Source organism: Cucurbita moschata, unplaced genomic scaffold (genome assembly GCF_002738365.1).
Source record: "Cucurbita moschata cultivar Rifu unplaced genomic scaffold, Cmos_1.0 Cmo_Scf00001, whole genome shotgun sequence".
Lineage (NCBI taxonomy): Eukaryota > Viridiplantae > Streptophyta > Magnoliopsida > Cucurbitales > Cucurbitaceae > Cucurbita > Cucurbita moschata.
The window spans coordinates 1,510,771-1,524,634 of NW_019268517.1; the positions used below are offsets into that span (position 1 = coordinate 1,510,771).

At 36.7% G+C, this 13,864-nt stretch overlaps 2 protein-coding genes and 2 non-coding genes across 4 annotated transcripts; 3 read left to right on the top strand and 1 right to left on the bottom strand.

Annotated features, from left to right (window-relative positions):
* Window positions 1-2,115: 2,115 nt before the first annotated feature.
* Window positions 2,116-2,188, top strand: TRNAA-AGC. Its single transcript has one exon. It is a non-coding gene; the product is annotated as a tRNA-Ala (tRNA).
* A 208-nt stretch (window positions 2,189-2,396) lies between these two features.
* TRNAK-CUU lies at window positions 2,397-2,469 on the top strand. Its single transcript has one exon. It is a non-coding gene; the product is annotated as a tRNA-Lys (tRNA).
* Window positions 2,470-2,624: 155 nt separating this feature from the next.
* LOC111454004 (haloacid dehalogenase-like hydrolase domain-containing protein At2g33255) lies at window positions 2,625-6,462 on the bottom strand. Its single transcript, XM_023095273.1, has 5 exons — window positions 5,937-6,462; window positions 5,742-5,784; window positions 5,317-5,377; window positions 3,090-3,224; window positions 2,625-2,977 (listed from the first exon to the last, which is right to left on the bottom strand). Exons 1-5 carry the CDS (start codon window positions 6,397-6,399, stop codon window positions 2,813-2,815), a joined length of 867 nt encoding a protein of 288 aa, XP_022951041.1. The 5' UTR covers window positions 6,400-6,462; the 3' UTR covers window positions 2,625-2,812.
* A 3,942-nt stretch (window positions 6,463-10,404) lies between these two features.
* Window positions 10,405-13,165, top strand: LOC111449949 (beta-amylase 1, chloroplastic-like). The gene is made up of 4 exons (XM_023090051.1): window positions 10,405-11,092; window positions 11,520-11,730; window positions 11,846-11,956; window positions 12,144-13,165. Exons 1-4 carry the CDS (start codon window positions 10,488-10,490, stop codon window positions 12,948-12,950), a joined length of 1,734 nt encoding a protein of 577 aa, XP_022945819.1. The 5' UTR covers window positions 10,405-10,487; the 3' UTR covers window positions 12,951-13,165.
* Window positions 13,166-13,864: the final 699 nt, after the last annotated feature.

Here is a 13,864-nt window from a genome sequence, read left to right on the forward strand (position 1 = left end):
TCCAAGTTTCAAGGGTATTTTAGTCTTTTCAACATAGTAATTAAAATTTTAATATATAAAATTTTATAATTAATTTTTGTATTAATATATATTAATTAATCTATTAGTCATTTAATGATAATGTAAATTCATTGAAAAAAATGGATATTATACTTAATTCATATAAATAAATAAATAAAATGTGTCTGTGTTGGGTTGTTATAACATACTGAATCGTCTCTGGTCTCTAGTTCGATAGGATGGTTTTGTTGTGGAGCTATGAAGGTCGAGGACGAGACCATTTTGATGTCGAGTCAGGGAATACGAACATAATTCCTAAAATAACCTTATGCGTTAATTTGAGGCGGGTGAAAAACCTTTTGTTTTTAGAAAAAAGGTTGAAATAATTTTTTACTGCGGTAAACGAGTTCAATGGTTTGTGAACAGACGATAATTATCTGATGACGTTTTTTTTCATGCTTATAATTTAAGCCATAGTTATGGAAATGATGATCCTTCATTTTCTCGTACTTGTTACCATAATTGTGATTTTTTACCATATTTGAATTCTCGATATGTTACCGATATCGTTTGTTAATTTCTCTTTATCGTTAAAACAAAACAAAAACATCATGCAACGGTTTCAAATAAAATGTGTTCAGAATTAAAGGAATAAAACTACCAATTTGTCCCGACCCTTCACGAGAAAAACTTTAGTCGATTATTTTATATCATACGTTATAACAGAAACCACGTGAAAGACGGAACTTTCCCGAGTAGGGTTGTCGTTTATACGTTTTATAAAAATATTAAAAAAAAATAAAACTCACCAGATAATTAAATTATAAATAATTATAATTTATTTATATAATCACTTAATTGAAAAATTAAAATTAAAAGCAAAATTTTAAATCTCAAATTTTTTCGCATACGACAAACTTTCCCAATGTTCGGCATCGATTATTCCGAGGAATTGAGTATCCATATTTTAATTAATTAATTAAAATAACAATTCAAAATAATAATAATAAAATGTCTGTATTTTTTAAAAAATAAAAATGTTTTTTAGAAAAACGATAAGCTTCAAATTAATAATTATTATAAATTTAAATTTGGGGAATTAAAATTAAAAGCTTAAAAATTCATTAAATTATTATAAAAAAATTTAAAATTTATTTGATACGATAATTTAATAATTAGGTTTATAATTTAAAGTATATTTATATTTAAAATTTAATTAAAATAATATATTTAGTATCTATTAATATTCCAAAAATATATATTCTTATCCTATCTTTCGCCACGAAAACTATTATAATTATTTAAATTAATTTAAATAGAATTTTTCTTTTAAAAATAAATGAATTTTAATTAGTAATTAATTTATCTTTTAAATATATTTTCTAATTTAGACTTAAAAGTGGGATTTAACTATAGTAATTAAAATAGACATATGATTTTAATTGTAATTATTTAATATGGAATTTATTTATAATTTAATGGCAAGTTATTTGATATAATTTTAGAAAAAATAATTGTTATGAAAAATATAATAATCCAAAATTCGGAGAATAAGAATTAAAAAGCGTGATAGATTTGTAATTTTTAAAATTTTAATTAGAGAATATGATTTTTATTTATTTATTTATTTAAAAAAAGTTGGAAGTCAAAAATGAAAATTAAAAAGTGGGTTTATATATAAATTAAAAATAATCAGATTTATAAAATAGGGTTAAAATTCTTTGGGTGTCACTTTTTGCTTTTGACCGTCTAAGTGGAATCGAAGGTAAGAACAATCAGTTAAATTTTTCATTTAACTTTTAAAAGTAGTATCAATATTGTTAACCTTTATAAAAAAAAAATCTAAAAATTCTTATTATCAATATATAGATAGAAATCGTCTGTGATTATGACATTTTTTAAATTTTAAGGGTAAATAGTTTAGAAATTTAAACGAATTAAAATTTGTAGATAAAAATTAATAAATACTTTTTTTTCTCGATTAATTACTTAAGCGGGGCCTTTTTCAATTATTAAATCGAATTTCCCAATATTAAAATAAATAAAGAGATTAATTGACACTAAATTAAATTAATAAAAGTATTGATTATATGTTTTTACAAAAAAAAGTAAAATGGGGATGTAGCTCAGATGGTAGAGCGCTCGCTTAGCATGCGAGAGGTACGGGGATCGATACCCAGCATCTCCACTTTTAACAGATTTTCCGTGTCTTTTTCTTCCGTCTATATTTTATTTGATTAAAAATAATTTTTATAATAAAATCATTTTCCAATTTACTGTAATTTTGAAAAAGTATGACTTTATTTGGTAATTTGTTTATTTTTATTTTAAAAAGTAAACTATGACTTTTAAGATGGTCTTCAAGAAACTAAAATAATTTGTTTGCTAACAAACTTGCCCGTCTAGCTCAGTTGGTAGAGCGCAAGGCTCTTAACCTTGTGGTCGTGGGTTCGAACCCCACGGTGGGCGTTCACTTCTTAAGAATTATTTATTGTTTTTATCCTTTTCCTTCTGTAGATTATCATATTTACAGTTTTATGTTTTTCAGTTGACAACGAAAATAATTATTTACACTTTTTTTTCTTTTTGAAATTTTACCCTTTTTTTTTTTCAATATTTAAATTGATAAAATTATTAGTTTAAATATTTTTATTGATACATTTGTCGTAGAAGGATTCCCATCTCTTCTTTTCGTTCTACAAATGACTCAACTTTCAAGTAAAATCCTAATCACTCAAACCAACTTCGGAACTTATTTTTTCTTTTTCATGAAATCCATCAATACATCTTCTACCATCTCCAAGAGCTGGGATCATGGTGTCAACTCAAAATTCGCCTTCAAAAGATGAAGAACTTCACCAAGCGTAGATGCTTTAAAATCTGGTTCGAGATCCGTGTTGGCGTAATGCTCCGAGTTGTACCTTCCCGTTTCGTCTAGCAAACATGTGAACGCTCCGGCTTGCTTGCCACATCCAATCTGAATGATAGGAGAGCAAGTCAATCTTTCACATGTAAGGGAAAACTATAAATTTATCAAGATCATCATCTTGGTTCAAAACCTAATGAATGATAAAAATGAATACACTCACATCATCTTTGAGGCTATCGCCAACCATAATGACTTGGTTAGGTAGGACGTCCCAAGATGAGCAGATATGAAGTAGTGGAGCGGGATTTGGTTTATATGAACCAAATTCCCTGCTTAATGCTGGATGAAATGTCCACTGCGGCCATTGCAAGTGAAAGAACATGAGGGCTTCATGAGGATACACAGTAAACATATATAATGTACTCTATCTGGTAGCATAAGCTTACAACAACGAATATCCGTATCCTAGAAAAAGAGAGATTTCCCGGAATCAAAGAAGACCCTTTTTGTAACGGCTCAAGTCCACTGCTAGTAGATATTGTCTTCTTTCGACTTTCCCTTTAGGATTTTCCCTCAAGGTTTTAAAACACGGCTGCTAGGGAGAGGTTTCCACACTCATATAACAGATATTGTCCTCTTTGGGTTCGGGCTTTCCCTCAAGATTTTTAAAACACGTCTGCTAGGGTGAGGTTTCCACAACCTTATAGTAGATATTGTCCTCTAGCTTTTCCTTTCAAGCTTTGAAACATTGCTTGGGAGAGGTTTTCACACCTTTATAAGAATGTTTCGCTCCCCTCTCCAGATCTAATACTTTTGTTCTTTTGTTCCATAAAAGGAAAGCTCTGGCAGAATTCAACCAAAGGACTTCAGCTTTCTTGAATGGATAATCTCTGAGGAGCAAGAAAGTTCAGGTGGTTCAAGAGGAGCAAAATCCAGAGGCTCGACGGTGAAAACGAAGGTGGTTTTTCATCGAGGAGCAATTAGAGATTAAGGATCTTTTTTCAGCTTGTGTTTTGGCCTCTTGGGTTATCTATACTACCCATCATTAGCTCCCATATGAATATTTCACTCTTTCGTGGGCATCTATCTTTCCAAATCCAATCGAGTATGATGGGGCATAGAATTTAAGGGCTCTTAGAGTTCTCTAAAAGAAGTGGTTTGCAAGATATTACATGAAGATGAATAAAAGGACAATAATTTAAAGCCCAGATGTCTGTAAAGCTAGAAATACCTCAATTTCTTAGGAAATAGCAATCTGGGCTAGCAACTGAGAGGAACCCAAGGCATGCAATGAAGCCAGCGTATGCAAATAATGCTCAAAGGGGTGATACATCAACAGAGAGGACTTCTTAGAGACTCTGAAATTTTCTACATACTATTGTCCTAAAGAGTAAATAAGAGTGACGGAGCTAATGCGATACCTGAACAAGACAGATGAAATAATCTCCCAACCGTTTGACTCGGGATCCAAGCATTATTCGAGTTAATGTAAGCTCTAAGAAATTGGATTATGGCAGTTGTGATTAGGAGAAATCTCATGCTCTTAGTAGTTAAGCACAATCCATCATTCTATTGCAATGGAAGTGTGAGATCCCACATCGGTTGGGGAGGACAATGAAACATTCTTTATAAGGGTGTGAAAATCTCTCCCTAGTAGACGCGTTTTAAAAACCTTAAGGAGAAGCCAAAGAGGACAATATCTGCTAGTGGTGGGCTTCGACTGCTATAGTTGGTATCAGAGCTAAACACCGGCGATGTGCCAGTGAGGAGATTGAGCCCTGAATAGGGGTGGACACGAGGCAGTGTGCCAGCAAGGACGTTGGGTCCCAAAGGGAGGTGGATTGTGAGATCCTACATCCGTTGAGGAGGAGAACGAAGCATTCTTTATAAGGGTGTGGAAACTTCTCTCTAGCAGACGCGTTTTAAAAAACTTGAGGGAAGCTCGAAAGGGAAAGCTTAAAGAGGACAATATCTGCTAGCGGTGGGCTTGGACTGTTATAGTTGGTATCAGAGCAAGACACCGGACGATGTGCCAGCGAAGAGGTTGAGCCCTGAAGGGGGGTGGACACGAGGCGGTGTGCCAGCAAGGATGCTGGACCCCGAAGGGGAGGTGGATTGTGAGATCCTACTTCGGTCGGGGAGGAGAATAAAGCATTTTTTATAAGGGTGTGAAAACCTTTCCCTAGCAGACGCGTTTTAGAGATTTTGAAGGGATTCCCGAAAGGGAAAGCCCAAAAAGGACAATATGAGCTAGCGGTGAGTTTGGGCCGTTACAGGAAGACTAATTGAATTCAATTCAATTAACATATTTGAACGTCATACTCTCTATGAACAGGCAATATCCTTAAAGCTCAACTGACACCAATTCCAAAACATAACAACATAAGAGTATAGCTGCAAATCAAGAACATAACAGATAGCCTTACAAGAAACTTCAGTAAACTTACACCAAAACGCTGATGAAAAATATCAACAGCTTCCTTTACATTACGAGTGATTAGTCCCCTCCTGACATGGTGCAAAGGATAACATATGAACTTATGAACACAGAAAAGGGATACAGAAAGCAAAGTCAAATCCACAGGCGTTTGCAGAACAACAATCCTAGCCATGGGGAGCAGCAAAATCGTGCTATTTAGCATCTTAAATTCTTTTCTAGAGCCCAAACAACTTGAATCCACAAATTTATCAATCAGTCTGTTTGAAACTCATATGCAGTAAATAGCAAGATTTCAGTTCAGCATCTTCCCAAATAAGTTCAAAAGAACTATCAGTGTGTTTATGATTCTACCAACGTTTAATTATGTTACAATAACATATCGGCGCATGATCAATGAGAGAAATGAAAGAAGAAGAACAAGAAACTATTTACCTTATGTTCTTGGAATCAAGAAATGTACAAAGCTCTGCAGCACCTGCACGTATAATCATCAAGAATTTGGTTGAACACATTACCAAGTAACATGGAATCTGGACGGGTAAATTCTCCCATCTATTTAAGCAGCTGAGACAAATGCGTTAGCGATCAGAATCGTTGAAATCAGAAGAAGTTAAGCCCTGTACTGACCGGGCATAATTTGCAGGCGTTCGATTCCCTGGCGTTCGAAATCGGCGATTACCTCATACGCCCTCCGCTGCTTCTCCGGTGCCCAACTCTGAATTATGTGCAAGATATCGATTCCCGATGGGTTTAGAGATTTGATTCTCGCGTAATCCTCGTCGCCAAGCACGGATTTATACATAGCGGCGAAATCGATGACAGGTACTGTCAGAGTTCCGTCCATGTCGAAGATTACCCCCCGGAGGCGAGCGCGGTGGGCAGAGGCGGCGGAGGAGAAATTGGCCATAGCCATTGGAAATGAAGAGGGCTTTGGAGGAAAGTGGCGGCGGCATGAGTGATTGGCGGCGAAAGCAGGTAGGAAGAAGCTCCGATTGCAGCGCTGAGCTCGGAATTTCGGGTTGAAATTTTGGCTCAAATTCAACCATGTTGATGATGATATTCTCCATTTTGCAGAAATTGTTGCGGCCATTCTAAACGTGCTGAGTATTGGGATTGTTACTACTCCCTCTTGGTTCAACTTACTTTATGTCCATTTATCTCTCTCACGACCGTTCGAGAATCCAAGAATGATTGTACGACATTTATTCTAATTTAGTGAACAATGGAAGAACAGTTATATAAAAATCATATTTTACGAACAGTTATATAAAAATCATATTTTACGAACAATTATGACATATGGTCGAAGGTGCGCAGGAAAGGCCCACAGCCAATCCAAGGGAATCGTGAAACTTCACAGGGTCTTTTGTCCAGGTGCAGGTAGTTCGCATCTTCAAAGACATGTCTATTTCACCGAGCCTCTCTTCGAGACAGTGCCCAGATCATTACGCCTTTCATGCGGGTCGGAACTTACCTGACAAGGAATTTCGCTACCTTGGGACCGATATAGTTACGGCCGCCGTTCACCAGGGCTTCGGTCGCCGGCTCCCCTGTCGTCAGGTCACCAACTTTCTTGACCTTCCGGCACTGGACATCGAGCAGCATTTTGAGAAAAACATGTTTTATAAATCATGGTGGGAAAGAAAAAATGGTGAAAATCAACGATAAACATGTAGGTAACAGAGAGCACAATAATCGGTGGGAAAGTTTGCTGCTACTTAGTCCCCTTAGTACGTTTTGATTTCGCTGAACAGTCGTACACTAAAAAAAGTAATATAACATGGAAGTAAGGAAAAGGGTTTGACATGACAAAGACATGCGTCAAAGACAACATACTTCATATAAGCATGACCGTGACAACAATCACCTACTCCAAACATATCAAAAAAATTCAATTTAAATAGAAAATAGAGAAAAGAATGCACTGAAACCTCTGATAATTCGAAAATGGGAAACGAACGAAAAATACTTCTGTTATTAACTAAACGAGACAAAGACAAAGATTATATTATCGTTCTCGCCCCTCACCTCACTCATTGTGAGAATTATATTTCCGCTCCCGTCTCACTTATTTTAAAAATTTCATTAATATTCTTAATTTTTTTCAAAAAAAAAAATAAATTATAGAGGTTTATATCGTGATATATACACGAAGACAGTTTATCTACACGGTATAAATCATCGTCCTCTCCAAGAGGAATTTTTTTTTATCAGATTTATAATTAATTACAAATCATTCGTGAATGATTTATTTGTATGTAATGGATATATCTACAGACATAACTTGTTAATTTGTTATACTGTGTATATTGTAATGACCCATAAATAAAAATTAATTAATTTATTTATATATTTAGAACTTATAATATATATGCCTAAATATATTAAAATGATTATTGTATATGAGTTATATTAAAGAAATTTTTATATTTAAAATTTGAATGGCATTAAAACACATTGGAATATATATTTAAACATAATATTAAATTATGACAAATTATTTCCATAAATCAATATAAATTGTTTACAATATTAGTAAACTTAAAAGGTAATTAAATATAATTTGTAATTAAAAATTATATAGGTAATTAAAAATACGTATATAATTTTTTATGTTTTAAAAAATACCTATAAAATTTTAAAATTAACATTAATATCCTTTAATTTTAAAAAAAAAATATATATTATCTTCGAACTTTTTTAATATTAATTTTTTTAAAATTTAAAAATGGGTACTTTTATTTTTATTAATTTAATCTTACGATTTTAAAAATTTTCAATATATTATTAATTATTAAAAATTTAAAATCAATTTTCCATGAGCTGATAGATATTTTAAAAAAATCCCATTAATTTTTATTTATATTAAAAAAATAAAAATAAAACACCTTCAATATTGGTTCGTTTAGTCAAATCATTTAACAAACATACTTATGTGGGAAAACATCTTAGTCATTAGGTAAATTATATAATTTAAAATTTAGGGATTAAATATAATTTAAAAAAGAAAATAAATAATAAATATAATTTTAAAAAGAAAATAAAGAAAATAAATAATTTAGGTGAATGGTTTTGTTTAATTGAGAAAAAATCACAAACCTCCAACGAAGGGTAAATGTGTCATTTTGCAATCATGTGGCTCTTGTAGCTTCCGTACATTGACCTTCCTTGTACACGTTTCACACCAAATTTTACTTTCTTATTTTCAATATTAGATTATTTTTTAATTCCATAAATATAACATTTTTATTTTATTTTATCTAATTTCATGTAGCTTTTGAAAATTATTAAAAAAATATATATTATTACGAGTATTTAATGAATATAAAATTGTAATGTCCCACGTTAGTTGAGGAGGAGAACAAAACACCATATAAGGGTGAAAAAAACTTCTCCTATTAGACGCGTTTTAAAGCCTTGAGGGGAAGCTCGAAAAGGAAAGCTCAAAGAGGACAATATGTGATAGCGGTGGATCTGGGGCATTACAAATGGTATCAGAGGCAGACACGGGATGATGTGTTAGCCTTCTTGTTGTTCTCCAAAGGGGGGTAGATATGAGGCGGTGTGCCAGTAAGGACGCTGACCCCAAAGTGGGTGGATTTGGTGGTGGTCCCACATCGGTTGGGGAGGAGAAAAAAAATACCATTTTATAAGGGTGTGGAAACCTTATCCTAGTCTCAAAGGGAATGGATTGTGATGTCCCACATTGGTTGGAGAGGCCTGAAAGGGAAAGCCCATGGAGAGGCCCGAAAGGGAAAGCCCAAAGAAGATAATATCTACCGGGGGTGGATTGTGATATCCCACATTGGTTGAAGAGGCGCAGAAGGGGATTGTATCTACTGGGTGCTGAGGTGGATTGTGATGTCTCACATTGGTTGGAGAGGCGCAGAAGGAAAAGCCCAAAGATGACAACTGAGGTGGATTGTGATGTCTCACATTGGTTGGAGAGGCGCAGAAGGGAAAGCCCAAAGATGACAATATCTGCTGGTGGATTGTATCTGCTGGGTGCTGAGGTGGATTGTGATGAAGGGAAAGTCCAAAGATGACAATATCTGCTGGTGGATTGTATCTGCTGGGTGCTGAGGTGGATTGTGATGTCCCACATTGATTGGAGAGGCGCAGAAGGGTGGTGGATTGTATCTGCTGGGTGCTGAGGTGGATTGTGATGTCCCACATTGATTGGAGAGGCGCAGAAGGGAAAGCTGGATTGTATCTGCTGGGTGCTGAGGTGGATTGTGACGTCCCACATTGGTTGGAGAGGCCCAAAAGGGAAAGCCTAAAGAAGACAATATGTGCGGGGGTGGACTGGGATGTCCCGCATTGGTTGGAGAGGCCCGAAAGGGAAAGCCCAAAGAGGACAATATCTGCGGGGGTGGATTGGGCCCAAAAGGGAAAGCCCAAAGAAGACAATATGTGCGGGGGTGGACTGGGATGTCCCGCATTGGTTGGAGAGGCCCGAAAGGGAAAGCCCAAAGAGGACAATATCTGCGGGGGTGGATTGTGATGTCCCACATTAGTTGGAGAAGCTCGAAAGGGAAAGCCCAAACAGGACAATATGTGCTGAGCCCAAGGATAATTTTAATTTTTTTTATTAAAATTAGTGAGTTTTCAAAAACAAAATACATTTATTTTTTTTAGGTGGAAGGTTTCAAATTTATTATATAAAAATAAATTATATTAAAAAAAAAAACAATAAAAGCCATTTGGTGTATATATTTAGCATAATTATTATTTTATTTAAATAAAATTCTCTCTCTCCTTTTATTTCTTTTCCGCCTTCCTAATTAAGAAAGAAAATAATAATAAGACGAAATACGCGTAACACGTTAACGACCCACGTGTCGGTAACCGATTCGTTAGGAAACCGAACTCGAAAGCAGATTTCTTAGAATTTTCCTTCAAAATCTCACCGTCCATATGCACGTGCGTCGAGTGATCGTAGCCGTCGCATCCTCCACTGACATCCTATGCCGCCACGTGTTGTAATCGACACGTGTTGCAAGATTAAGCGTTGAATCAAATATTGCTTTTTTATCCGACCCGAGTGCTATATATATGGGATCGACCGACCTAGCTAGTAGCAAATTGCATTTACACAAAATAGAAAGTCATTACAGATTTTGAGATTCTTTGTTAAAACTGTTCGTAGGAATTGGAATATTCGAATTTTGATTTTCAATGGCTATGAGCATCACGCATCAGATTGGCGCGCTCGCTGGGAGTTCGGTGGTTTCAGAAAAGAGTAGCAATTCAGCCGGTGAAGCGACGGCAGCGATGAATACGACGGTGATGAGGAAGTCGCCGGCGTCGGCTCTAAGATGTATGGTGCAGAGGACGGACGGAGTAGACGGGTTGTCGCCGCCGGTGAGTCCGTGCAGATCGCCTGTGCTGGGAGGGAAACGGCCGGATTTGTCGGTGGCGTGTCAAGCGTTCGCGACGGAGGTGGAGACTCCGACAGAGGCGGAGGAGAACAAGGAAGGAGGTGAGAGACGGAAGGAGAGAGGAGTGCCGGTGTACGTGATGATGCCGTTGGACAGCGTGACGATGGGGAACACGGTGAAGCGGAGGAAGGCGATGAACGCGAGTCTACAAGCGCTGAAGAACGCTGGAGTTGAGGGGATTATGATGGACGTGTGGTGGGGATTGGTGGAGAGGGACTCGCCTGGCTCGTACAACTGGGGAGGCTACGCGGAGCTTTTGGAAATGGCCAAAAAGCATGGTCTCAAGGTTCAAGCCGTCATGTCCTTCCATCAATGTGGAGGAAACGTCGGCGACTCTGTCACGTAAGCGCCTTTACCTTCCTATTTCTCTGTTCATTCTATTGCAATCGGGCATGAAATACTATTAGGGATGATTATAATTCACGTTAGACTGAATATTTGGGCATTCGACTGAGGAAATGATGAAATTTCTGCAAATTTTGGCGGAAGAATTAGTAACTTTACTTCTGGCTAAACTCTTCAAAATTTCACTTGTATCAGATTAGTTTATCGTCTCATCATATATCAATTTTGAAGGAGACAGTATTAACTGAAAATTGTTGAATAAATTTGAGATGTTCTTAGTGGGAGGGACTAATTGAAGCTACCACCACCGGTACTTTAAGAATTGGAACATATATTAAGAAACCCCGGGTTCTTAGCTGGGAATTTGGTGCTGATTTTGGGTGAGGTTTGGAGATGATTTGGTGTCTTTCTTATTTGGCTGTAGTATTCCTTTGCCTAAATGGGCGGTGGAAGAAGTTCAGAAAGATCCAGATCTGGCGTATACTGATCAATGGGGGAGGAGGAATTATGAGTACTTATCATTGGGATGCGACAATCTTCCTGTTCTTAAAGGCCGAACTCCGATCCAGTGTTATGCAGATTTCATGCGGGCTTTCAAAGACAATTTCCAGCACCTTCTTGGTGACACCATTGTGGTAAAAACCCTTGTTCATGGCTTTCTGCTTTGTCTCCAACTTCTTAATATGAAATCACTTATTAGATTGATGTGAATTGTGGCTGAACTGTCTGGATTTTGCTGTTTTGGTTTAGGAAATCCAAGTGGGGATGGGCCCTGCTGGTGAGCTTCGTTATCCGTCCTACCCCGAGCAAGACGGGACATGGAGATTTCCAGGGATTGGAGCTTTCCAATGCTTTGACAAGGTAGCTTTAACTCCCTGCTTCTTCATCATTTATAGGAGATAGTTGTTAACTTCTCTCCAGATTTAGTTTAGTAGTAATTGAATGTGTAAAATGTCCATTCCTGAGGTTTGTGATAGTTTCAAATCTTAAGTATATGAACAACAAACTTTGGTGAGTTTTAGTTTAAGATTTGTAATGGTATGTGCAGTACATGCTGAGTAGTCTAAAAGCTGCTGCTGAAGCTTCTGGCAAACCAGAATGGGGAAGCACAGGCCCAACAGACGCCGGAAGCTACAACAACTGGCCAGAAGACACCCTATTTTTCCGAAAAGAAGGCGGTGGCTGGAACTCGACTTATGGCGAATTCTTCCTCTCATGGTACTCCCAAATGCTGTTAGACCATGGCGATAGAATCCTCACAGCAGCCACCTCAACCTTTAATAACACCGGCGTCAAGATATCGGTGAAGATCGCTGGAATCCATTGGCATTACGGCCATCGCTCACACGCCCCAGAGCTCACAGCAGGCTACTACAACACACGCAACCGTGATGGCTATCTCCCAATTGCTCAAATGCTAGCCCGCCATGGCGCCATCTTCAACTTCACCTGCATTGAAATGCGCAACCATGAGCAGCCACAAGATGCGCTCTGTGCCCCTGAGAAGCTTGTCCGGCAGGTAGCTCTAGCCACCCACAAAGCCCAAGTCCCTCTGGCAGGCGAAAATGCTCTCCCACGCTATGATGACTTCGCCCATGAACAAATCCTGAAAGCTTCCTCTTTCATTGGCGATGGAGATTCAGAGGAGACCACGATGTGTGCTTTCACGTACCTGAGAATGAATCCTCAGCTCTTTGAGGCTGATAATTGGAGGAGATTTGTGGCGTTTGTGAAGAAGATGAAGGAAGGGAAGAACCCAGATAAGTGTAGGGAGCAAATAGAGAGGGAAGCTGAGCATTTTGTTCATATCACTCAACCTCTGGTTCAAGAGGCTGCTGTTGCTCTCATGCATTGAAAAAGGTTGGTTATATTATACTGTTGTTGTTGTATACTCTCCATAGTCGATGAATAAATGGCTGTCTGGTGTTCTTCTGTGTTCTTCCTCTGCTCTGTGTTTTCTGTAGCTCTCTGGTTTTTAATGTGATGTAGCTATGGAAGATTGGAAATCTGTGTAATTTCTATCCCCTTCTCATATGGGAAATTAATGTGATGTAGCTCATTCAGGTCGAATTAATGGCTCGGGTTATAAATATATTTTTAAAAATCTTCATTTACTTTAATTCAATTCAATTTTTGCAATTATAAGTCCACTACTAACGGATATTGTCAGTTTCAACACGTCTTCAGGAGACATTTTCACACTCTTATAGATAACGTTTCGTTCTTTCGTTCTCATATCCAACCTCACAGTTCTCCTCTCCTATCTCTGATATCATTTGCAACAACTCAAGCCCACCTTTAATATATATGGTTTGTTTTGGTCTATTACATAATAGCCGTAAGCTCATAATCCTAAAACATGCTTACGAAGAATGTTTCGTTCACTTCTTCAATGGATGGAACTCACAATCCATCCTCCATGGCACAGAGTCCGATGTCTACTTCTAATACCATCTAAATGTACTAGTTGGGTTGGATTGATCAAAGTATTCAAGTAATCAGATTTTTTGAACTCCTACATTCTCGTTAAGAAACATCTTATGATATACTTCCAAAATTAACGTTTCAATCCTTTGAAGGAATTTTATCGAAGTTAGTGCTAAAATTATAGTTTAATTTATTATATATATATATATATTAGAGATCTAGATCTCCAATAACATTTAAAATGTAACTTATGATCATTAATATTGCTTCAATCTCTCAATATGGATAACAAAGTTTTAAGAAACGCGAGTTCCAATAAAACCACATCACGTGCACCTGCCT

What these genes read in the sequence shown, in the direction of transcription:
- LOC111454004 (XM_023095273.1), bottom strand. Translation starts at nt 6,399, where the DNA reads ATGGCCGCAACAATTTCTGCAAAATGGAGAATATCATCATCAACATGG. An exon ending in CTTGATTCCAAGAACATAAG is followed by an intron (nt 5,378 to 5,741) that starts GTAAATAGTTTC and finishes GCACCATGTCAG; the next exon opens with GAGGGGACTAATCACTCGTA. An exon ending in GCGATAGCCTCAAAGATGAT is followed by an intron (nt 2,978 to 3,089) that starts GTGAGTGTATTC and finishes CCTATCATTCAG; the next exon opens with ATTGGATGTGGCAAGCAAGC.
- LOC111449949 (XM_023090051.1), top strand. Translation starts at nt 10,488, where the DNA reads ATGGCTATGAGCATCACGCATCAGATTGGCGCGCTCGCTGGGAGTTCG. An exon ending in TTCTTGGTGACACCATTGTG is followed by an intron (nt 11,731 to 11,845) that starts GTAAAAACCCTT and finishes GTTTTGGTTTAG; the next exon opens with GAAATCCAAGTGGGGATGGG. An exon ending in CTTTCCAATGCTTTGACAAG is followed by an intron (nt 11,957 to 12,143) that starts GTAGCTTTAACT and finishes TGGTATGTGCAG; the next exon opens with TACATGCTGAGTAGTCTAAA.